The 21,305-nt window shown below is 44.8% G+C and overlaps 5 protein-coding genes across 9 annotated transcripts; 4 read left to right on the top strand and 1 right to left on the bottom strand.

The window, feature by feature from the left end:
* Positions 1–1,349: 1,349 nt before the first annotated feature.
* Positions 1,350–4,658, top strand: LOC124484540 (ABC transporter F family member 4-like). The gene is made up of 3 exons (XM_047045491.1): positions 1,350–3,247; positions 3,400–3,721; positions 4,574–4,658. The coding sequence occupies exons 1-3, from the start codon at positions 1,594–1,596 to the stop codon at positions 4,590–4,592; spliced, it is 1,995 nt and encodes a 664-aa protein (XP_046901447.1). The 5' UTR covers positions 1,350–1,593; the 3' UTR covers positions 4,593–4,658.
* timm10 (translocase of inner mitochondrial membrane 10 homolog (yeast)) lies at positions 4,513–6,205 on the top strand. Its single transcript, XM_047045494.1, has 2 exons — positions 4,513–4,747; positions 5,210–6,205. Exons 1-2 carry the CDS (start codon positions 4,677–4,679, stop codon positions 5,403–5,405), a joined length of 267 nt encoding a protein of 88 aa, XP_046901450.1. The 5' UTR covers positions 4,513–4,676; the 3' UTR covers positions 5,406–6,205.
* A 151-nt stretch (positions 6,206–6,356) lies between these two features.
* On the top strand, positions 6,357–11,433 carry unc93b1 (unc-93 homolog B1, TLR signaling regulator). 2 transcript variants are annotated; one of them, XM_047045492.1, is made up of 13 exons: positions 6,357–6,562; positions 6,837–6,956; positions 7,140–7,278; positions 7,391–7,544; positions 7,672–7,833; positions 7,993–8,122; positions 8,255–8,348; positions 8,539–8,663; positions 8,882–9,064; positions 9,246–9,519; positions 9,684–9,802; positions 9,879–10,001; positions 10,211–11,433. In XM_047045492.1, the coding sequence occupies exons 1-13, from the start codon at positions 6,560–6,562 to the stop codon at positions 10,442–10,444; spliced, it is 1,860 nt and encodes a 619-aa protein (XP_046901448.1). In that variant the 5' UTR covers positions 6,357–6,559; the 3' UTR covers positions 10,445–11,433. The 2 variants fall into 2 exon arrangements, with proteins under 2 accessions (XP_046901448.1, XP_046901449.1); XM_047045493.1 differs by having other exon boundaries at positions 6,775–6,956.
* A 367-nt stretch (positions 11,434–11,800) lies between these two features.
* On the bottom strand, positions 11,801–14,291 carry LOC124484464 (beta-crystallin A1-like). Of its 4 annotated transcripts, none has more exons than XM_047045380.1 (7): positions 14,232–14,291; positions 13,664–13,740; positions 13,454–13,572; positions 13,079–13,220; positions 12,697–12,839; positions 12,309–12,415; positions 11,802–11,943 (listed from the first exon to the last, which is right to left on the bottom strand). In XM_047045380.1, the coding sequence occupies exons 2-7, from the start codon at positions 13,736–13,738 to the stop codon at positions 11,900–11,902; spliced, it is 630 nt and encodes a 209-aa protein (XP_046901336.1). In that variant the 5' UTR covers positions 13,739–13,740; positions 14,232–14,291; the 3' UTR covers positions 11,802–11,899. The 4 variants fall into 4 exon arrangements, with proteins under 4 accessions (XP_046901339.1, XP_046901336.1, XP_046901337.1 ...); XM_047045381.1 differs by having other exon boundaries at positions 13,664–13,743; positions 14,232–14,277; XM_047045383.1 differs by having other exon boundaries at positions 11,801–12,415; positions 14,232–14,287.
* Positions 14,292–16,371: 2,080 nt separating this feature from the next.
* Positions 16,372–20,438, top strand: crybb1l2 (crystallin, beta B1, like 2). The gene is made up of 6 exons (XM_047045196.1): positions 16,372–16,460; positions 17,075–17,175; positions 18,052–18,170; positions 18,402–18,534; positions 18,740–18,882; positions 19,555–20,438. The coding sequence occupies exons 2-6, from the start codon at positions 17,080–17,082 to the stop codon at positions 19,724–19,726; spliced, it is 663 nt and encodes a 220-aa protein (XP_046901152.1). The 5' UTR covers positions 16,372–16,460; positions 17,075–17,079; the 3' UTR covers positions 19,727–20,438.
* Positions 20,439–21,305: the final 867 nt, after the last annotated feature.

The raw sequence follows: 21,305 nt of genomic DNA, 5'->3' as shown, positions 1-21,305 counted from the left end.
GGGACTATGAGCGCCAATCTTCTCACCAGGACAGAGAGCCGGCATGCGAGCACCCGAACAACAGTACTGGGCCCCACAGGATGCAAGGCTCGGTTGGCGCCATGCCCAGCGTATGTTGCCATGGCAACGGAACAGGCGGGGACGAGACATCGACAGAAATGGGTAACTTGATTTAACTTGGATTATAATATCACTCCAGATCCTACCAATTTCCATGCTCACCTTGTTTTTTTATACCTCCTGTTCAGTGCAATATCTTCCTGATCATTTACACCCCACACACATTCTGTGCTGTCATAGGTTGACATCTCATTTTCACTCTCAGCTTCTACAACCTTTGTCCTTCTCCCCTCCCTCTCTCTCTTTTCAGCCTTCCACTCAATACCCTCCTCCAGTTTTGTCCCCACCAGCACCAACCCTGCACCCCCGGATCCCCACCCTCATGTACAGCCCCAATCCCTCACTGCTTTCTGCCATTGCTCCCATCACCCCTCCACCCCCCACCAACACCCAAACACAAACCCTCACCACTGCAACCAGAACCAGGCCAAATGCAGAAATATGTCAGTCCAACCTGCACCCACGAGGCCCAGTTGCCACCAGTGCCCAGCTTCCCAGGGCCATGCATCTTGGAGAGACACAGGGGAGGGAGATGCAGGCCACTGGCAAGGTGGTCCTCTACAGAATGTGCTTTCACAGTCAGCCAGAGAGCATGTTTTTAATCTGTCCATGGAATGTCCAAGCGCTAATGTTGAGGAGACCACGCCAAGACAAACTAGTATCAACCAGGAATGGGCACAACACAATCCGGCCAGAGCTGGTTGCCCCCCCCCCATTGCTGTCCATTCCGAAACTGCCTGTGGTCATGAGCACCATCATCGGGTATGCCAGGGGGCCACCCCTCGTAAAGAACTACGGTTCCCAGAGTTTATTATACCTATATCCCAAGGCAGTGAGAACCATTCCTGCCAAACCATTGACATGCCCACCTGGGAGGATCTACGTTTGCCAAGATGTGTGTCTCCCATTGACTCAGAACCCCCCTCCTCTCCAGTGATCAACCACCAGTCCCCCTCTCACCACCCCACACCACCTCATGTCCACAAAGCTCCTCAGCCATCACTGAGATGGCCATCGTGGCTCTCCCAGTTTCCAAGAGAACTACAGTACCCACTTGTATGTATGGTTCACCACTCTGAGATTTGCCCAACCACACGACAAGATCCAGAATACCCCTGCAGGTCGAAGAAATGCTTGTCACGTCTGTCATGTTTGAGCAGCTCCAACCATACCAGTACAGGAAACTGGTTTAGGAGCACAACACCAGGTAGTAAGAGGGAGGAAAGAAATGTAAGGAAAAAGAATATAAGAAATGCAAAAACTTCCAAAGGGGTCCAACTGAAGCCTGAGAAATTGAAAGACGAGACAGGAAAAAGTACAAGAAGCGGGGTGCATGATGGTCCAAATCCAAAGAGGGAACCACAAGAATTAACAGAGCCTAGATGTAAGAGGAGAAGATTAGAAGAGAGTGATGCCACCTTTCTGAGTGGTGAGGGGGAAAAAAACCTGAACAAAACACAGAGCCATATAAACATGAGTGTCTGTTCTATCAGTCTGTCCAGCAACAACATGCTAGTAAAAGGAAACAACATGGACACCAGACCTACAAAGACATGTCCTGGATATGCATCAGATACAATGATGAACTCAAGGTCACCAGAGAGGGTAAGAACACCTGTGAAGGGCCCAGCAAAAGCACCCCAGGCAAGGAAGTTAGACGCAAGTGGAACTAGCCTCACCCGCCGGAGAACAAGGAGTTCCTTTGTAGGACATGGTCAAGACTCCCTGCAAGAACATCAAATAAAGGACGATTCAGACTCTGAAACTAAAGCCTCAATCGTGCAGCAAATGGGACTTGCCAGTGGGATTCAGCCAGTGAGACTTGGTAACATTATGGTCCCCAAACGAAAGCGTGGAAGGCCTCGAAAGATTACACAGGGAGACCAGGAAGTCCCCCAACCAGCCTGTCCCGGTCCTATTATCAATGGTCACAAAGAAGAAGATGTTGAGCATAGAGGAACAAGAGACCAATCGGTGAAGAGGCGGGTCAGACCGAAGAGAAAGTATTGGAATGGAAAGAGAAGTGTGGAAGTGGAGGAAGACGATATGAGCTCAGCAGGGAACAGAACAGAAGAGTCCCTGTCCTCTTCTGCAGGTTGCGGCCAGGTGACAAGCCTGCTGAAGCCTGCTAGTGAAGCAGTAGATGTGACGGAGGATTTCAGAACTGAACCAAGATCAGAATCCCAATCCTGTATGGGGCACCCGCAGATCTCCAGTCCAGAACTTGGTGGACCTCAAATCGAAAAAAAGAAAGTGGGTAGGAGTCCGGTGGAAGTGGGGGTGACGGCAGAGGACAAGATGACCGCAGTCAGACGGCCTCCCACAGTGATTCTGAAGAAGTTCCAAGAACTCCTGAAGCACCGGCACCCAAAGACCAGGAAGACGGATGAAGTGAAGAAGAAACAAGCAAGCAAATCTGATAACGATGTTGGAACTATAGAAGAAGAATTAGTGAAACTAAGTGAAAAGTGCAACGGGAAGGAATCAACAGAGGGGATCTTCCTGTCTCTTGATGGCTCACAGACTGCAAATATAAATACAACTGATGAAAACCATAATGAGATCATCCGACCAGCGAAATCAGGCAAGCAATCAGAAGACAAGACATCGGCTACATCAGAGAAAGAAAAGAGGTTGCATGAAGAAAGAGAGGCTGTGACTGGTGTGCTGGAGAACCTTAAAGGAATGATGGTGTTGCCACTGGAGATGAACACAGCAAAAGTAGAAATAACCATCATGGACGATCCCAAGCTAGTTCCAAAGAAACAAAACAAGGAATATGGTGAGAACACTAATCTCAAAAGTAAAACAAGACAGTTGCCAACCTTAAGTGAGATGGCCAAAATGACAAAGAGAGGAGGGCCAGAGATGGGTTTTAGAGGAGAGAGAGAAAAAAACTCAAAGGAAAAGAAAAGTCTGGAAGACAGACGTGTAATTGAAAAAGAGATGAAAGGCAGTATGGATGAGGACATTTCCAGTGAAGAGTTGGATGTGGTGGGCGGAATTCAACTGAATTCAACTGAATGCACCGCTATCGAAGAGGTGAGCGGTGAAGAAGAGATGGACGTGGGCGTAGATGAGGTCAGTTTGGAGAAGGAGCATCCATCAGCTCAGCCTAATGCAGCAGGTAAACTGGCATTCATGCTTTTCATGTTTCAACATTTGGATGTAGACCATTAATCAAATACATAGCATATTACATTTTAAGAATGCATCACATTTTTGACTGGAAATATGTTTGTCATGTACTCTTGTACTGTATTCTGTATTCTTTTATAGCTTGTGCAGCTTCAGAGAGCACCAGACAAGAGGATACTGAAGGATTTAAGGCCACTATGGGATGTCTCATCCTGTCTCAGAAAAACAAAATGACTCTGCCCGACCGCCAGACCCAAAGTAAAGAGAACCCATCTTCCAAGAACTCTTGCAGGGTCACCACAGGCTCAACAGGAAGCTCTGATCAGGAGGAGGAAGTGGAGGTTGACATTCTGGTTTACTCTCCATGCGCACAGGCAAAAGCGTGGGAGGAGGGTCTTACAGTTCCGGAATTTACCACTGAGGAGGAGATGGAAGAGGAGGAAAACGAGATTGACGTGATTGGGTATCAGACAGACTAACTTTCTCTTAAAACATTTTCCTTTGTTAACTTTACCAAAGCAAAATGGTATCCCTAGTTTTACCAGTCTCATACAACTGGTGGGTGAAATTTCGATTTTAGCCTTTGCCATTCAAATCCTGCACAAATCTACACTAGTGCTATGAAGGTGTAAAAATATAACTTTTGTGAGGCCTCGCTAGCTTTTAGAATTATTGACCCATGATGTGGTGAATTTTGCTTTAGGCACTGTAAAATAGAAAGTGAAAGAATTTAGTTAATTATGCTCATTTGGTTTGTATGTGCATCATTCAAAATGTCGGAAAAAAAGAAATTACCTGTTACCAACCACCTTTCTGTTACATATTTGGTCATTACATGGTTGATCCAACACTGGGTTCACTAATGTTTTTACCGATACTATCCATAGCTGTTTTTGTTTTACGTTCTACAAGTTCTTTATAATGTACTACTTCTAAAGGTGTTGTTTATGGTTTAATGGTAAGCATGCCCGTGCAGCATAAAATATAAATATTATTTTGTTTCATTAAAGTAACTATTAAAGTCAGTTTTCCTCGAATTACTTTTATTCAAGTTAATATTTTTACGTTTGATCATTTTATCTTTTTAGGGAACACGATCGTCAAAAGAAAATAACCACATAATTTGCATTATCAAAGTACCACTTTAAATGACCACTTTAACCTAAATTAATTGACTTACGATTTAGTTTTGTAACCTATCGATATCTCATCAAGAGATTCATTCATTCAAAATATTAAACTTTATTGACACCGGAAGTGAGTGCTGTCTATTGCTGACCGGAGGGAACACGTGTATTTTCCTCCTATTCTGAAGGTTACCGAAGAGCCACTGAAGCAGTGCCGGTTAGCCGCTGTTTGTGGTCATTTGGACGGTTTAGTTTGGTGAACGTCGGGTCCGGAGCAGTCTTGAATCAGACATGGACCCTCTGAAGGCACAGCAACTGGCGGCGGAGCTAGAAGTAGAAATGATGGCCGATATGTATAATAGGTAATGCTGGCTATCAAGTTAACAGTAGCTAGCTTTCGACCTAGCTTGCTTTTTCTGCATGTTATTTAATTATGTTTGACTCAGCCTCCCTCGTGTTTTAGATAATAAACAAGCTAAATAATTGTGAAATCTGATCCTTCTTACTTGTTAGGTAAAATATTGAACAACAACCTTCTGTTCCTAAACGCTCATGGGACATTGGTAACCATATAAACGTAGTGATTAAGTTTCTACTTGTTCGTAACCATGTTTACAGTGTACAGTGAATTTTCACCCCAAAGACATCCTCAATATATTTAACGCTACATTATCACGTTGTTGTGTTTTCCCTTGATAGCATGGATGAACATTGGTAGATCACGACTGTTGTGATCTTACCAGAATTTGTGCATATTGATGACCCCTACCTTACCCAATCCTCCCTCCATCCCTTCTGCCTCCTTTTCCTTCCTCCTCTCCCAGGATGACCAATGCTTGCCACAGGAAGTGTGTGCCCCCCCACTACAAGGAGGCGGAGCTGGCCAAGGGCGAGGCGGTGTGCCTAGACCGCTGCGTGGCCAAGTACCTGGACCTCCACGAGAGGCTGGGCCGCAAACTGACCGAGCTCTCCGTGCAGGATGAGGAGATGATGAGGAAAGCTGCTGTCGGGAGCGGATAGAGAGGACAGAGGAGGAGGAGGAGAATGGGATTAGAACGCGAGGGAAAGTAGAAGGGTAAAGGGGTTTGAAGAAGGAGGCAAGAGGGGGGGTGGGGTAGAAGTTGACCTGCTTCAAGAGATGAGAGATGGGACAGGGATTGTCCTGTCTGAAGTGGGGTTTCACTGAGAGTTGGGATGAGGGTAAGGGGGTGTGGGGTCATTGGGGCCGTCCATTGAAAGTAAGGGAGTAGGGTCCAAAGTGTTATGGAGGAGAGAAATGGAGATGCATTGGGGAGGGGGGGGGTACTCTGAGTTTAATTTATGTCTGTTATAAAAACTGGTTGCACTTCTGGTGTGAGTCAAGTAATTTCTATTTATACTGAAGAGACACTATGCATAGTTAACTCTTTAAAGGCTGATGATCATGCTCTTTTGGCACTGACCATTACAAGGTTTCATCAAGAAGTAAATAAAGTTTCCTTTATTGCCACCATGAAACCAATCAGGTCTGGGTTCTTAAAGATTTGGACTGCAAAGTTCACCCAGAAGTCAAATCAAGTTTTGTGGACCAGGGATGATTTAAGTGCTTTTAATGGTTTTGGAAATAATTCATCCCTTTATCATAGTAAATGTTCTATTGAGGACTGTTGCTATGTCAATGTGGAGTACAGTATGTTTTAGTTTTTTTGGCTGTTAATAAGCATTTTGTTAAAACGGTATGCTTTTTTTAACGTTTTCTGTCTTCTACTGATGTTTTTGTTAACATTTTTGTCCTCGTCATTCAATAAATCTTTGTCCTGGCCTCATGAGTCAGTCTTGCACTTTCACTTGATCGTTTCTACTTTCTTTACATTTTAATTTGACATAGCCTAGTTTAAACACGTGTTATTGTGCTAAATTGTATCTAGAAACGCAACAGATGCAGTAGCCTACTCTGTCCTGTATCTTTAAGAGGCACTGAATACGGATGAAAACAAGGAAGTGAGAAGAGCAGAGGTTTCATTTCCTTGGTGAAAGTTTATATTTGTTCAGGTTCACGCTAAAAAGGAGAAGTACAGAGTAGTGCTTGCTTTTGAGAGGCAACGCATGACATTCTGCAAATATTTGAGAGACGACAGTCTCTGTTGTATGCGAACTCGCACATTCTTCAAACCACTGTTCCACATGTCAGAATTATGGTAGGTGTTTTCGCTCATCAATTGAAATTTACGTGTTGATATATTTGATACCATGGACTTGAAATTAGTGTTGAGATTTCAGAATGTTGTAAATAAGACTGTAAATATTACAACGTGTATCTTCAACGTTGTCCATTTTATTGTCTCAACCTGCTTTATAGCCTTTTGGGGTTCTACCGCTAAATGTGTCAATTTAAAAATATTATTTATAGAAATACATGTATCAGAGAAGTGGAACTAGATCTTCTTACTGTAACACCATCTTGGCCGTTAGATGGCAGCAGCCGACACAGAAGATAATCTGAACGGTGAGGCCGAACATCCTGGCGCACCCTTTCACGGCGAAGAGAACCATCTGATGGAAATAGGTCAAGAAGGGAACATACAAGGAAATGTAAATATACTAATTTGTGTCCCTCTACATTGTGCACAACTTACTATTGAGTTGTCCCTGCGTCTCTTTTCCTCAAAATGATCCTTTTTTTAAATATAACTTCTAAATATAACTCTCTCTCTCTCTCTCTCTCTCTCTCTCTCTCTCTCTCTCTCTCTCTCTCTCTCTCTCTCTCTCTCTCAGGAAGAGTTTCTGGGCTCCCAGGCAGAGTATGATGAGGAAGAAGAGGAGAGGAAGTACTACAGGAGGAAGAGGCTGGGTGTGGGCAAGAACGTTCTGGGGGCCAGTGTGGGGTGCATGATCATCTACAGTGTTTACATGGGTAGGTGAGAAAATTGTGGTTTGTGTGCATGTACGTGTGCATGTGTGTGTGTACACGTGTACATCTCTTATGTGTCCATCTCACAGTTTTCTCTATGCGTGTGTGTGAGCAGGCCTACTACAGATGCAGTTAATCCTCCACTATGATGAGACCTACAGAGACGTGAAGTACGGGAATCTGGGTCTGGAGGACATTGACCACAAGATGCTGATTGGGATCAACGTTACACCTGTTATCGGCCTACTCTACACCCCTGTACTCATCAGGTAGAACCCCACAAACACACACACACATGCACACACACACGCACACACACGCATACACATACAGACCCACTGATGTGTTGGTAATTACTCTCTCTCTCTCTCTCTCTCTCTCTCTCTTTCTTTGCAGGTTCCTTGGCACCAAGTGGATGATGTTCCTGGCCTCTGGGATCTACGCCCTTTTTGTCTCGACCAACTACTGGGAGCGATACTACACCCTGGTACCATCGGCCGTGGCGATTGGTGTAGCCATCGTCCCTCTGTGGGCCTCTCTGGGGAATTACATCACAAGGTGAGAAGCAGGAGGAGATAAAAGGAGAAGGAGGAGACCGAGATAAAGCTGTCATGGCTCGTCTTTTTCTCTTTCTTATTACGCTGACCACAAATAAACACTCATTGAAATACACTAATTGGACATTTATAACATGCACACACACATACACCATTTTAGGATGGCCCAGCAGTATTATGAGTATGTTAACTACAAGGAAGAGCATGTCCAGGAGCAGAAGAAACTGCCCAAAGGAGCTTCTCACCAGTATGTGATCGTGTTCCAGGCTGTCTTTTACAGCATCTTCCATGTAAGTTCTTATTGGAGTGTGTGTATGAGTGTGAGAGAGAGAGAGACCAACATCTAACGAGCCTCCCAGATGGTAATGCGCCTGTATCTGTCTAAGTTGTGTGTTTGTGTGTCTTCCTCTTTGCCCCCTCAGCTGAGTTTTGTGTTTGCGGAGTTCCCCATGCGGTTCTTCATCCATGGCCTCCTCCAGAAATACGATCACACTCTGTTCCACGTCCAGGACTGTGGTAAATCTCAAATCTTCTATGCACTGTGTACACCATCGAATGTCTATCAGTTATATATTTCAAATACTTCACTTGATAATAATGACAAAAATGTCATTATTATTGTAACAAGGGTATGTCAGGGGATATCACATCGATATGATATGAAATCAATTATGTTATTTTTATTTATATATATTACCCCAACCAGGTGCAAATTCCACTGGCATCCTCATGGGGTTCAACAACACAGTGCTGAAGAGCCTCCCACGCTCCCTGCTGCTCATCCAGGTGGAGAGTATTCTCATGGGGGCTGCCTTCCTCGCCATGATCATAGTAAGACCCCCCCCCCACCCCACCTCCTCCACTCCACTGGTGGGCCACATATATCTGTTAGATATGTAAATGTATAAACATTTTGCATGTTTTTGTTGTTGTTGGTGTGTGCGCATTTGTTTGAAGAGTTTGTAATCGTTTGGGACTGCTTCACACACAGATACACAGTTTACCTTTAACTGTAACTGTAACCGCCGCCTCCCCCCGCTTGTCCACAGTTCCTGGTTGTGTGTGGCGCAGCGTACCGTCCCACTGAGGAGATCGACCTGCGCAGCATTGGCTGGGGTAACATCTTCCAGCTGCCCTTCAAACACCTCAGAGACTACAGGCTGCGGCTGCTCTGCCCCTTCTTCATCTACAGCGGCCTGGAGACCCTCTTTGCCATCTCTGGGCTCACCCTGGTAACCAACCAGCGCTGCAATATTATAGGAACTAGAACAGGAAGCAGATTTAAAACTGTCCGGCCTTGGGACGCGAGACTCATACTGTTACTTCCCTCCTCTTTCACTCCTCTCTCCCTCCTCTCCCTCTTCTCTCCCTCCTCTTTCCCTCCTTTCACCTTTCTCCCCCCTCCCTCCCCAGTCGTACGGAGTATGCACTGTGGGTCTGGAGTGGCTCTGGCTGCTGGTGGGGGTGTATGGCCTCTCCTGCTCCCTCTTTTCCCTCCTCTCCCTCTCCCTCCTCCGCCTGCCACGCTGGGCCACCCTGGTAGCGGGCGCTGCCGTCCACGGTCTTCTGCTGCTGGTGCTGCTCTGGTGGTGCCCCAGACCCAAAACCCCGGGCCTCCTCGCCCCCCTCCTTGTCCTCACTGCCCTCTGGGGTCTGGGCTCCGCCCTCAACAAGACTGGCCTCAGCAGTGAGTATAACACAGTACTGCTGTCCTAAGCAGCCTTGTACACTAACATATTACAGTAACACCAACCCCTCCCTGTCCTCACCCTCTCTCTCTCTCTCTCTCCCTCTCTCTCTCTCTCTCTCTCTCTCTCTCTCTCTCTCTCTCTCTCTCTCTGTCTCTCTCAGGCCTGCTGGGGATGCTCTATGAGGACAAGGAAAGGCTGGACTTTGTGTACACCATCTACCACTGGTGGCAAGCTATCGCCATCTTCATTGTTTACCTTTGGTCCGGCCTCCCAATGAGGGTGTGTGTGTTTTTAATTTGTTCTTTCCTTCCAGCTCTTGTTGTCATGCTAATTTCCTCTTTGCTGTTTTCCCCAGGCTAAACTTTCCATCCTATTGGTCACTCTGATACTGTCCTGTGTCTGCTATTGGCTGATGGAGCAACGTCAGGCCAAGAAAATACCAGCCAGAATCCCCCGTATACCCCGCCCTCGACACAAGGTAACCAGTCCCTTCCTATTGAACTTGGTTGTTTTTCCCGTGTGTGTGAGAATGCATGTGGGTGAGGGTGTACAGGGGTTTTGATCTATGAGAGTGCGTGTGTGCTTCTTTCAGGGTGTGCGCTTCTTTCTTACAGAGTAAAACGAGTCAGAGTTCATCTCCGCCTACATGTGAACAGTTTACATTCTGTTGTTCTTTCACTTCCTCAGGTCAAAGGTTACCGTTACCTGGAGGAAGACAACTCAGACGAGTCAGAGTCAGACTCAGAAAAGAGTGACGAGGAAGAGGAGGATGAGGAGCATGAAGGTGAGGAAGGAGGGGAGATCAGGGAGGATGTGGGCGGAGACGCAGGCTCACAGGGATCTGATTCGCCGAGGGCCAGGATGGGAGGTGCCAGGGATCGACGGAGGCAAAAGGACGAGGGGGTAGGCCACGAGGAGTAAAGCTGTTATAGAGAGAGAGGAGGAAGAGAGAGGGAGAAGGTGGGAGAGTTTAGGAGGGCATAGGAAGATGAGGTGAAGAAATGCAAAACAGAGAGGAAGTCATCAAAAACGAACAATTCTACCACCACTGAGCTCATTTCTCTTGAGTGTTTATTGCAATTCATTAACAAATGAAGTCATCATATTGTATTTCTGACACATACTTCTACCTGTTTGACTGATTTTGTCTGTATCTCAAAAGTGTATCTTCTTATTAATTCACACACTGGTTGGAAGGCACACTAGCAAGTTTAATACTGTACTTTTGCCTGAAAGAGAAATGGGGTTTTAGATTGTAGCGGTACTTAAAAGAATGAATGACTATCTCTAACTCGAGAAAGGGAGGAGGAATTGAGTTATAAAGGTTCTTGTGACTAATCTGAAAAGAGGAAGTATTTTTTCAGCACGGTTCTCACTTCCTCTCAGGTGTCTACAGAGATATGTGTTTATCTTGGACTCTGGTACTTTTAGTGTGTTTGATCACAGAGAAAACAGATTTGTGTAATGTTTTTTTGATGTAACTTCTGAACGTGCTATGTTTCATCGTTATATATGAATAGAAATAATCTGTAGGAGTGTTTATGAGTATAATTCATTTTGTTCGTGTAGGCTTCTGTAAATGTTCCTGAGGATGAGTGTCACAGTGTGTTTTTGTTGAAACCGTTTCACTGAAGCTTTTTGCAAGGATTTCAATGAAAAACGAACGTCCATGATTGGATGATCACCAAAATGTCAAACAAAACACACCCCTTATTGTGAGAGGACATTTCTGTTGTTTCTGACAATTGAAGGGGTCACCAGAAAGCCCAAGTCATTGTGTTCACTTTGTACTTATGCATACAAGAGTATGTAAAGATTTCATGATCTCTTAACAAACTCTGTACTTATTTGATTCTGAAATAGTATTATGTCATGTGTTTTCAATGATTAAATACGTTCAGTGACTGGGATCATTAAGATGTGACTGGGTTTTGATGCAAGGTTTGCCACAGAATGATTGTCTCTGAGTGGGTGTTCTCTTATGAAAGACAAATATGTGTCACCATGGAAACCTACGCACTAAGTCTTAATGAAAAAATGGTTTTGTTATAACATACGCCTCAATGAAGGTAACCTTCGCTTTCCTACACACAACTTTCTTATATATATATATATATATATATATATATATATATATAGCATGCACACACATTTGCTGTTTAACAAATATGATATACATTATTTTGTCTTTCTTTGTCTATCTCTTTGTTTTTTTGTCTCACAAACACACATGAACAAACACACAGGAGTTACAGCTCAGGACACAGGTTTGAGGTCAGCATGAGTTTATTGTTCAGAGGTACTCTCTATCTCTCTACTCGTCCTCCCCTCTCTCCCCCACCTTCTCATTACCTTTGGTTATTGCTGTCAGTGTACTTAGTGACCCAATGTCCCTGATTTAGATCTGATACACACCTTTCTAAAGGACTGCTACACTAACAACCCTTTACACACACTTTCTCTTGCACACACACACACATAGTGTGTTACTGAAATGAGCTGTATCATGCTGCCGATGTTCTTAAGCTGACTCAAGTTCTGACCTTCATAGAAACACCCTAAGTGTTGAGTGTTTACAGAGGATCAACTGAGTGTTTGGATGTTGTAAAGTCAATGTGTGCCTGAACGGGACTGAGGTGGGTGGGTAACTGAGTAAATGCTGACTGACTAGGGTGGATGTGGTTTCAGACGCCGGCCCAGGCCTGGGTTAGGCCCGGCTCCGTATATCTGGTCCGGTCCCGGTCTTAGTGGTGAATACGGCGGATGGACTGGATCTGGGGGGTCTGGCAGTGAGAGCCCCAGTTCTTCCAGTGCTGGTAGTCTCCGCTGTGCCTCTCACACTCCATGATGTACTGCTGCCCCCTATAGCCAGGGTACTGGTAGCACACAAAGCTGCGGGAGAGGAAAGAAAATACTTTTAACACACTCACACTGGCTATAACACTGACACTCTAAGTCTATCTGTACGGTGAGGTGTTGATGTATTTGCATGGATTTGTATTGTTTATCTGTTTGTCAATGTATCTGTGTGTCCATCTGTTAGTTCATTTATCTGTCACTTGTGACATATACGTGTGCGCATATTAGTCTGTTTATCTCTGTGTCAATAAATATGTGTGTGTGTGTTTGCGAGTGTGTGTGGCCTTGGCGTCTGGTCTAGTTTGTCGACTCACGCGCCACACTGCACGTGCATGGAGCCCACTTCGGGCATGCACCAGCCCATGGCCTGCAGGGAAGGGTAGTCATCGCACAGCTCCACGCTGCGGCCCATGAAGTTCTCCCTCTCGAAGATCATCATGCGGCTGCTCTGGTGGGACTGTGAGACAAGCAGAGAGAGGGCTCACATACAAAATACTCTGAATTCAGAAGCTGGAGTGAGACTGTGAGTAAAATAATCAAATTCAGGGTCATTCACAGTTTGTTTGTGAATGGCACACACTTCACAGACAACCATGCGCAAACTTTAAAATATATATCTCAGAATGAGCACGTGCGATCCTCTGTCTCTCACACCGACACACACACACACACACACTCATCCCTAGGTGTACTCACGGCGCAGTAGATGGGGCGCAGGGACATGAGGCGCTCCACGTGGTAGGACAGGGAGCCGCTGTAGGCGTCCCAGTGGGGGTACTCTCCCCTCTCCAGGATGAACTGCTGGCCCTGGAAGTCATGGTGCTCGAAGCCCACCCAGCTGCGCATAGAGAGAGGTGGAGGAGGGATGAAAGCGAGAGCTGGTGAGCAGGACGTGAAATAGGCCAGCTCTACGGGCACAGCAGTGTTTCAAGTTCCATGTCACCCCCTAGTGGTTGGATGTTAGCGATGGAAGCTATAGCACGCACACATTAGAGTTGGTTCGACAAACACTTACTCCTAGTGGCACATAGACACACACATACACACGGACATACAGGGTGTGTGACTCACGCTCCACTCTCCACTCTGATGGAGCGGATGTAGTCCATGCCACAGTCATGGATGTTGCAGCACTCGGAGGTGAACTCCTGGCACTTGCCCTGGAAGTGCTCCTGCTCGAACACGGTGACCTGTAATGACACGTACAAGTTAGTGTGTGGTTTATTTGGTACAATTTGTTTTTCCTCCTTTTTATGTGCATGTATGTGTCTGTAAAGTCACCTTGAAGAATGGGGCCATACCCATGCCGGGGAAGAACATGGGTGAGGTCATGTGGGTTTTAGTAGCTCTGTTCATATCTTCTGAGAGAAAAGGAAAGGGAGAGAAAGATCCAAAATAATCAATATCTTGTCATTAGTGACTTTAGAGACATATTCAATTTAGATTGTCCGAAAAGCATATGCTCAACAAAGCTGAAAACAAGCCCGAGGCATTAATGACATCTTCAATCAATCCAAACTCGGAGAAAAGTTTTATATATAAGTTCTTCTCTTTGATATGCAGCTTGTCATCCCCTAATCAAAATCTTTGATCCGTTTTGGTGCTCGAATAATGTTTTTAAACATTTAAACTGCCCCAAAAGTAAATTTAAAGGGTACGTTTCTGAGGCACACTAATAATAATTAAAATCAAAATTTTAAACGATCACAAATAAAATCTTAATTGTAGTTTCCAATCAGGCGCCGTCAAATATCAGTGTAGCCCAACATACATATATTCCACAAGTTTTCCTTTTGTGCAAAAATATGAAACTGTAAATCCTCTGTTTTTTGTTGCCCCGGGACCTTACCTGGTTCTTCTCTATCTTTGCACTGGAAAGTGACACGCGCCAATGCTCTTTACATAGACTTTTGTGAGAATCTGGCGCAACCGTTTTATACCGGCGTCCACAGTTGCCTGCGCGTAACCATTGGTGACATTGTTCGTGCGTGTGCGTGTTGCTCTATAGGCTATACTTGAGCGTCAGTGTATTGGTGTGAGAAAACGTGGCCGCGCGCTCACTACTCTCGAACGTGCTTTCGTTCGTTCGTCTGTGCGTAAAAGTCAGTGTGAGCGCGCGCCTGTCCCACAACTCATTCTTCGCTCCCTCTCACTCCTCTTTGTTCCCCATGTAATAGTGGGCACCATGTCGACTCAGCACATAATATAGCATAGTCCCCGCTGAATGCACGGTGGTAAGAGCCAGTGCGCGAGCTCGTTTGGAATGAATGGGGGGCCCGTGGTTGGGTTAGCGCTGTTATATTCGTATAGGTCAGCAGTGCTATCGTATGGCGCAACAATGGACCAGACTAAAGGTAGAGAATGAGGAGGATTTGGCCCTTCTGTGACAATCAATTAAGAAACCTCTTTGCAGTAAGAGTTCATAGTTGGGGAAACCATGGGGAAAACAGTAAGCTAATGGCCTTTAGTATGAATAAATACATAAATAAATATGAAACATAGGCCTATCACCGACAGCAGACAGGAGTTCTATTAACATCGCTATCCACTTTATCAGGTAATTTGTTATTATGGTTATTTCAAAGCCTCATTGTGGTGTCACTGCTCTGACTATAGGCTACATTGTCATTGTGAAGCCATTATGAGAGAACAGTGATGGGGACGACACATGATGCAGAGGAATAGCCACCTGTTTACTGAAAGCCCTGGCAGAAAAATGACATTTCTGTTGCCAAGGTGACCATCCTGCACCCCACAGCTCCACCCCACCTTCAGATCTACTTACCTCATTTGACCCTTGAACTGTACCTTGAACCTTTGGAACTTGTGTTCCACATACATACCACAAGTCATTTGCAGTATGTCTGTGATGTCAGTGATGATTCGCTTCATGCAAGTGAAAAGGGTTATTTATGGAAATGTGTCTCCCAATATAATAGCAGTTCTTCTGAGTTGTATTATTTAATTATTGTCAACTTGATTGGATAACTATGAAAATGAATGACTCATAAGGTTCCAAAAAGAGAACAAACATTGTTAGTCCCATTCTATTGTTATGGTTTTGTTTTACATTTAGTCATTTAGCAGACACTCTTATCCAGAGCGACTTACAGTAAGTAAAGGGACATTCTCCCCGAGGCAAGTAGGGTGAAGTGCCTTGCCCAAGGACGTAACGTCATTTGGCACTGCCAGGAATCAAATCGGCATCCTTCTGAGAAATAGCCCGATTCCCTAACCGCTCAGCCATCTGACACTCTTCACCCTTTTACAGTTTCTGTGGGTAGAGAAATAGATTGTGTCAACTGTGGTAACCCCCAAGGTATGTGGTCATGTCACCATGAGCCAACAGCCTAGCGTGCAGGGGTCAAAGGTCGCACAGAAAGTTTCCCTGCATCTGGTCACAAGAATGATCCCACAGATCCAAAATGGCTGCCGTTCAGTACTGTACTGACTCAGACTTAAAAGTCTTTAAACTGCAACATTTTAAACTCTCATGTTGAGTTGTCTTTTGCAACTTTTATCTAATTGCAATGTATAACTTTATAATTGCAGGTCATATAATTGTGTCAGCCCGTCTTTCAATGTATTTTAGGGTTAGAAAAAGAAAGATAAGTACATACTGTAGTGAATATCTATATTATTGCTTGAATTCTATGTGGCTTACCCCCCCTCTTTCTCTTTCTGTTCTCTATATAACTCACTTTCCTTATCTCTCCCCATCTTCCTCTTTGCTGTGTCTATCTTGGCTCTTTCCCATTGCTTTCTCCCTCCTCTCATTCTCCCTTGCTCTCTCCTATCATTCTCCTTTGCTCTCTCTCTCTTCTCTCATTCTCCCTTGCTCTCTCTCTCATTCTCTCTCTCATTCTCCCTTGCACTCTCTCTCTCTCTCTCTCTCTCTCTTTGATGATGGGGGATTTCTATTCTTCCTCAGCTGTGAGCTCAGCGGGTTTGCTTCTGTCATCTAATCCCTCCTCTCCGGGCGCCAGCATATAAAAGCTGAGAGGGGCCCACCGCACTCACACACCCAGAGAACGCCACAGAGCCTGAATCTGCCCCCCGCACGTACACACTGCCACAGGTAAGAAACAGACACACACACATGCATGCTCACACACACTGACAGACAAATAGATCAATGGCCAAGACAAAGGGGCGGGGGGATGGCATTTAGAGTTAAATTAGTTTCAAATGAAATTAAAAAATGCATTTCAATTAAAAATCAAGAGAAAGGGTCAGTTTAGAAAGTATCATGTTAAATTTGAATGAGGACAATTCTATGACATTTTTGACAAACCCATATTTTCTGAATGGCCAACAATTGGACCTTTAACTGAAAATGGATTGAAACGGTTTATGTTTAGATCTAGTGTTCCTTGACCAATAGAGCATGGCAAAACTCTGAGCTAAACTCTGGCATCAAGTTTTTGGGGGATATATGGAACCACAGTACTACTATCACAGGCTCCTACTACCTAGTTTTTCATGTATTTAAACTGACTATTGAACACTATTATTATTGTAAACAAGCATTTAAACTAACACATTCTAGACTAGAAGGGAGGAATTTTAGGATTACAATTTGATAATCTCATCCTGCTGGGCATTAAACGTTCTCTCATGCCTTTTCTTTCTCCTTCTCACAATGTTTCTGTGGTTCCCCTTTTCTCCTCTCTCCACCGGTGGTTTGTTCAGTCATCATGTCAGCAGGAGGAGAGAAGGCTAAGACTGCTTCCCAGACCGACGGGAAGGCCGCTCAGGGCAAGAGGTCTGAGATGGGCATGATGTCCTACAAGGTACACTCATGCAACCACACACACAAGCATGCTCACACACACACACACACACACACTGTTCTTTCACACGCACAATTAGAGGCATCAGACTTTAAGTGATGTCTTATATTACAAACACACACACGCACATCTTAGATAATTGCTTTTACAGTTTGACACGGTTATCAACACTTGAGTTCACACATTGATTCTTTTGCATTCTTGCTAGTGGTCCTGAGTTTCCTGTTGCCATAGATATGCAAGTGGGTGGTAAACACTGTAAAACCAATGTCTACATAACAGTTGATGTTGATATTGAAGCCATAGGTATCAAACCTTGGTTTTAATCACGCTCTCTAACTCATAATCTTCTTTAGTCTGGTATTATGCAAGAAGCAGATGCATACATGCATCTTCTAAGCTCACGGATAGTAAAATTAGTGATGCAACTGGCAATACATAGCATTGAAACATGATTTCAAACCGATTTCTTGACAAATAATGTTCAAACCAGGAGTTGTGGGGTATTTCTTATGATTCTAATTTGCTATGAGTAACAGGTGTATGATGGCTTTGCAACCCTCCTGTAGCTCATTGTAGTAATACAGTATCTTATCCTGCAATACACCATGGTATAAAATGACCATGATTGAACCACCAACCCTGTCTATGGGAGCTCTCACTTATACCGCAACACCAAACTGGGCAAATGCATTTTCTGGTGCTACTAATTTGCGATATTTGCAATTCCTCAAATTCATCACATTAATTCATCACATTAACTAATTCATTTCAATTAATCAAAAACAAACTCTCAAAATCTAAAACTCAATCCCTCAAAATACCAATTTAACCTGTCTCCTCTCCCATCTCTCCACCCTTTCTCTCTCGTTTCAGATGTCTGTGTTCGACCAGGAGAACTTCCAGGGTCGCAGCATTGAGATCACCAATGAGTGCATGAATGTGTGTGAGATGGGCATGGACAGGGTGCGCTCCATTCGTGTCGACTGTGGACCGTGAGTGCCAAGTCAATCTGAAATGCAACAGCAAATATTAGAAAGCTGACACACTGAGAGCAAATCATGTCTAAGCCTCCCTTCCTTCCTCCCTTCCTTCCTTCCTTCCTTCCCTCATTCACACTCCTTCCCCTTATGACACTCCCTGTCTGCCTGGTTTACCCTCTCTCCTCTCCTCTCCCTTCCTCCCTTCCACATCCCCTCCCCCTTTTCACTCCCTTCCAACCTCAGTTTTGTGGGCTTTGAGCAGATGAACTTCTGTGGAGAGATGTTCATCCTGGAGAAGGGAGAGTACCCTCGCTGGGACTCTTGGAGCAACTGCCAGAAGAACGACTACCTGCTGTCCTTCAGGCCTGTCCGCATGGTAAACTTCACCCACATTTGTTAATCTGTCCACTCTACTTATATTCTTTATTCATAATGAGAATAATTCTCAACAATATTTATTAAGCGACCATGTCAAAAGCCCGTCTAATTGCTCTGTCACACCATCCTTTCGGAACTAACTTTTTTACATTAATCAATCCATCAGCTCAGTATTTCACCCTTCCGTTCTCCTCCCTTCAAAGGACCCTGAGAAGCACAAGATCTGCCTGTTTGAGGTGGGCCAGTTCAAGGGTCGTAAGATGGAGATCATGGATGATGACGTTCCCAGCCTGTTCTCATACGGCTTCACTGATAGGGTCGGCAGCATCATGGTCAGCTGCGGAACGTGAGTAGTCCTCACACAGCAACATCCACCTGCCACATCCCATCACATTCATCTACTCCATAGCCTTTAACCAGAGGAACAAAAACAAATATTCTACAATTAAATATAATTTATAATGATGACTTTAATGTAAAGTATAGCCCACGAAAGACGTATCAAAAGTGGTTTTGACAAAAGTTTCCTAGACCATACAAGTAGGTAGTTTTATTTATAGCCTCATGCTCCTACGTCACCCTCCTTTGGGGTGGGCCTGTGATGTCAGTGAGACCCTGCTGAAGATGAAGGTCTCTAATGGATCTATCTCCTTCCCCGCCAGCTGTAAATCAGCCGTGCTCCATTCGTAGCACATACTCTAACACGCAGGCAGACATTCCCCTGTGGGTTGTCCAGACAAACATGTAACCAAAAAATTTAATTAGCAACTTACTCAACCGCTGCCTCTCTCTGTATCTCAGTACCTCTCTCCCTCTCTCTATGTCTCGCTGTCATACCCCATTTTATTTCTCTGCTTCCTTCCCTCCCTCTTTCCTTCCATCTCTCTGCACGTTCTTTTGATTAGCTTTTACACTTCCGTCTGTTATTCTTTTATACACTTTTTTGTATCATCTTTTAATACTGCCTCCATCTCCACCTCCTTTCTTCCTTCGTTTGCCCTCCCTCTTCTCTACACAGTTTTGTGGGCTACCAGTTCCCTGGCTACCGTGGCAGCCAGTACCTGCTGGAGAAGGGAGAGTACAAGCACTTCAACGAGTATGGCGCCCGCTGCCCTCAGATGCAGTCTGTCAGACGCATCCGCGACATGCAGTGGCACCCCCATGGCTGCTACACCATGGCCAGCAAGTGAGAAGCAGGGAGGGTAAAGAGGAGAGTGAGCGGGGCGGAGGGAGGGCAGGTGTAGAGAGGTGCAGGGGGATATAGGAGATGTAGAAAGGAAAGCAAAGAAGGGAGGAGAGGAAACTGTAGGAAGATTGCTCTGCCTCCACCTTTCCACTCTGAAGTCTTGCGGAGGATAAATCTTGTAGGATGACGAGTAAGGAGGAGAGGGTTGGGGATGCAATGGAAAACAAATTGGGGGGGGAAGAACGCCACCTAGTGGGAAAAAAAGAGTGCTCTGTTCTTTTTTGGGGATAGATAAGCCAGCAATGAAAACACATTAACCATGATTAACAGATAAACTTAACAGATCAAGATCTGGTCTGTAAATAGATCTATATTTTCTCTCTCCCTGTTTGAAAGCCTATTCTGCCATCCATTCCCATTGATCCTCTTTTTGACCCTCACTCTCCTTAATTGTCATCCCACTTATCTTCCACCTGACTTCATCATCAAATCACATGGCTTAATTGACACTGATAGGGAAGGGTGTGTCTGTTTGCTTGTGTTTGTGTGGGTGAGGAGAGAGGGCATCGGTTACTGTGGATACTGCTGGGAAGGGATTTGTGGGAAATTGAGATTCCACCCATACCTTTTTTGGCAGCCATTCCAATTGATGCACACAGACGCCAGACTCTGCTCCTTCTTCAATCTGAACCCAAATAAAGAGACTCTAAACCATTCCACATTGTCACTGTGTCCTTGGCCACATATCACCGCTTAGTGGTCTACCAGGGTCAATAAACTCAAACACATGGTAAGTAGGTTGATGGGAAATATCTTTGTAGAGCATGAAATTCATGAACACAATGTTAATGATTCCGACTCCATACAATGAAGTTTTAACAATATTTAAAAAGCATGCAGAAGCAAACATTGCTCTCAAAATATATCTATAGATGATGCATTCACTCAAGCGTTCCGTTCACTCAATGTGTGTTTGTTAGGGGAATTTATGGCAGTTAGTTCTTTCATTCAAAGAATCAATGAAGTGCTCTTGGCACGTACAGGAGCCCAGTCTATTGTGGTGAGCCTGTTAATAAGCCTGTGAATAATTCATTTGCTTCTGAAAACAACTTTCTGTGACCTGTGAAACCTGCCCCTTAGTCCTGCCTTCCTCCCCCTTCCCTCCCTCTGTCTATCCATTCTTCACGTAAAAGGAAAAGTTTACTTCTTCACCTGCAGCCTAATTCCATCTATAAATACTCCTACTCCTTCACTCTGTCTACCCCCTCTCCTACCTTTTTCCTCCTCCAACAAAAAACATCACCAGTTCTTAAGATTGGAATTCGACTTCTGACTACAGGTGTTCATTCCTCTCCATCCAAGCCTCCCTCCACTCCACTTTCCACCACACCCATTCTTTCATCCCACCTTCCTTCCTCTTCTTTCCCCTCTTTCTCCCCCTCGTTACAAACCTACTAGTACTACTTCGTTTCCCCACCTGCTGCCTATCTACCTCATGCTATAAATACTGGCAGGAAGGATACCTTAGAGAGCCAACACCCTCCTCCACAGGCTGCTAAACTTGGATCGGAGTGAGGAAATTG

This window comes from Hypomesus transpacificus, chromosome 22, assembly GCF_021917145.1.
Source record: "Hypomesus transpacificus isolate Combined female chromosome 22, fHypTra1, whole genome shotgun sequence".
Lineage (NCBI taxonomy): Eukaryota > Metazoa > Chordata > Actinopteri > Osmeriformes > Osmeridae > Hypomesus > Hypomesus transpacificus.
The sequence above is the reverse complement of the archived record's forward strand: the minus strand, read 5'-3'. Positions and strand labels throughout refer to the sequence as shown.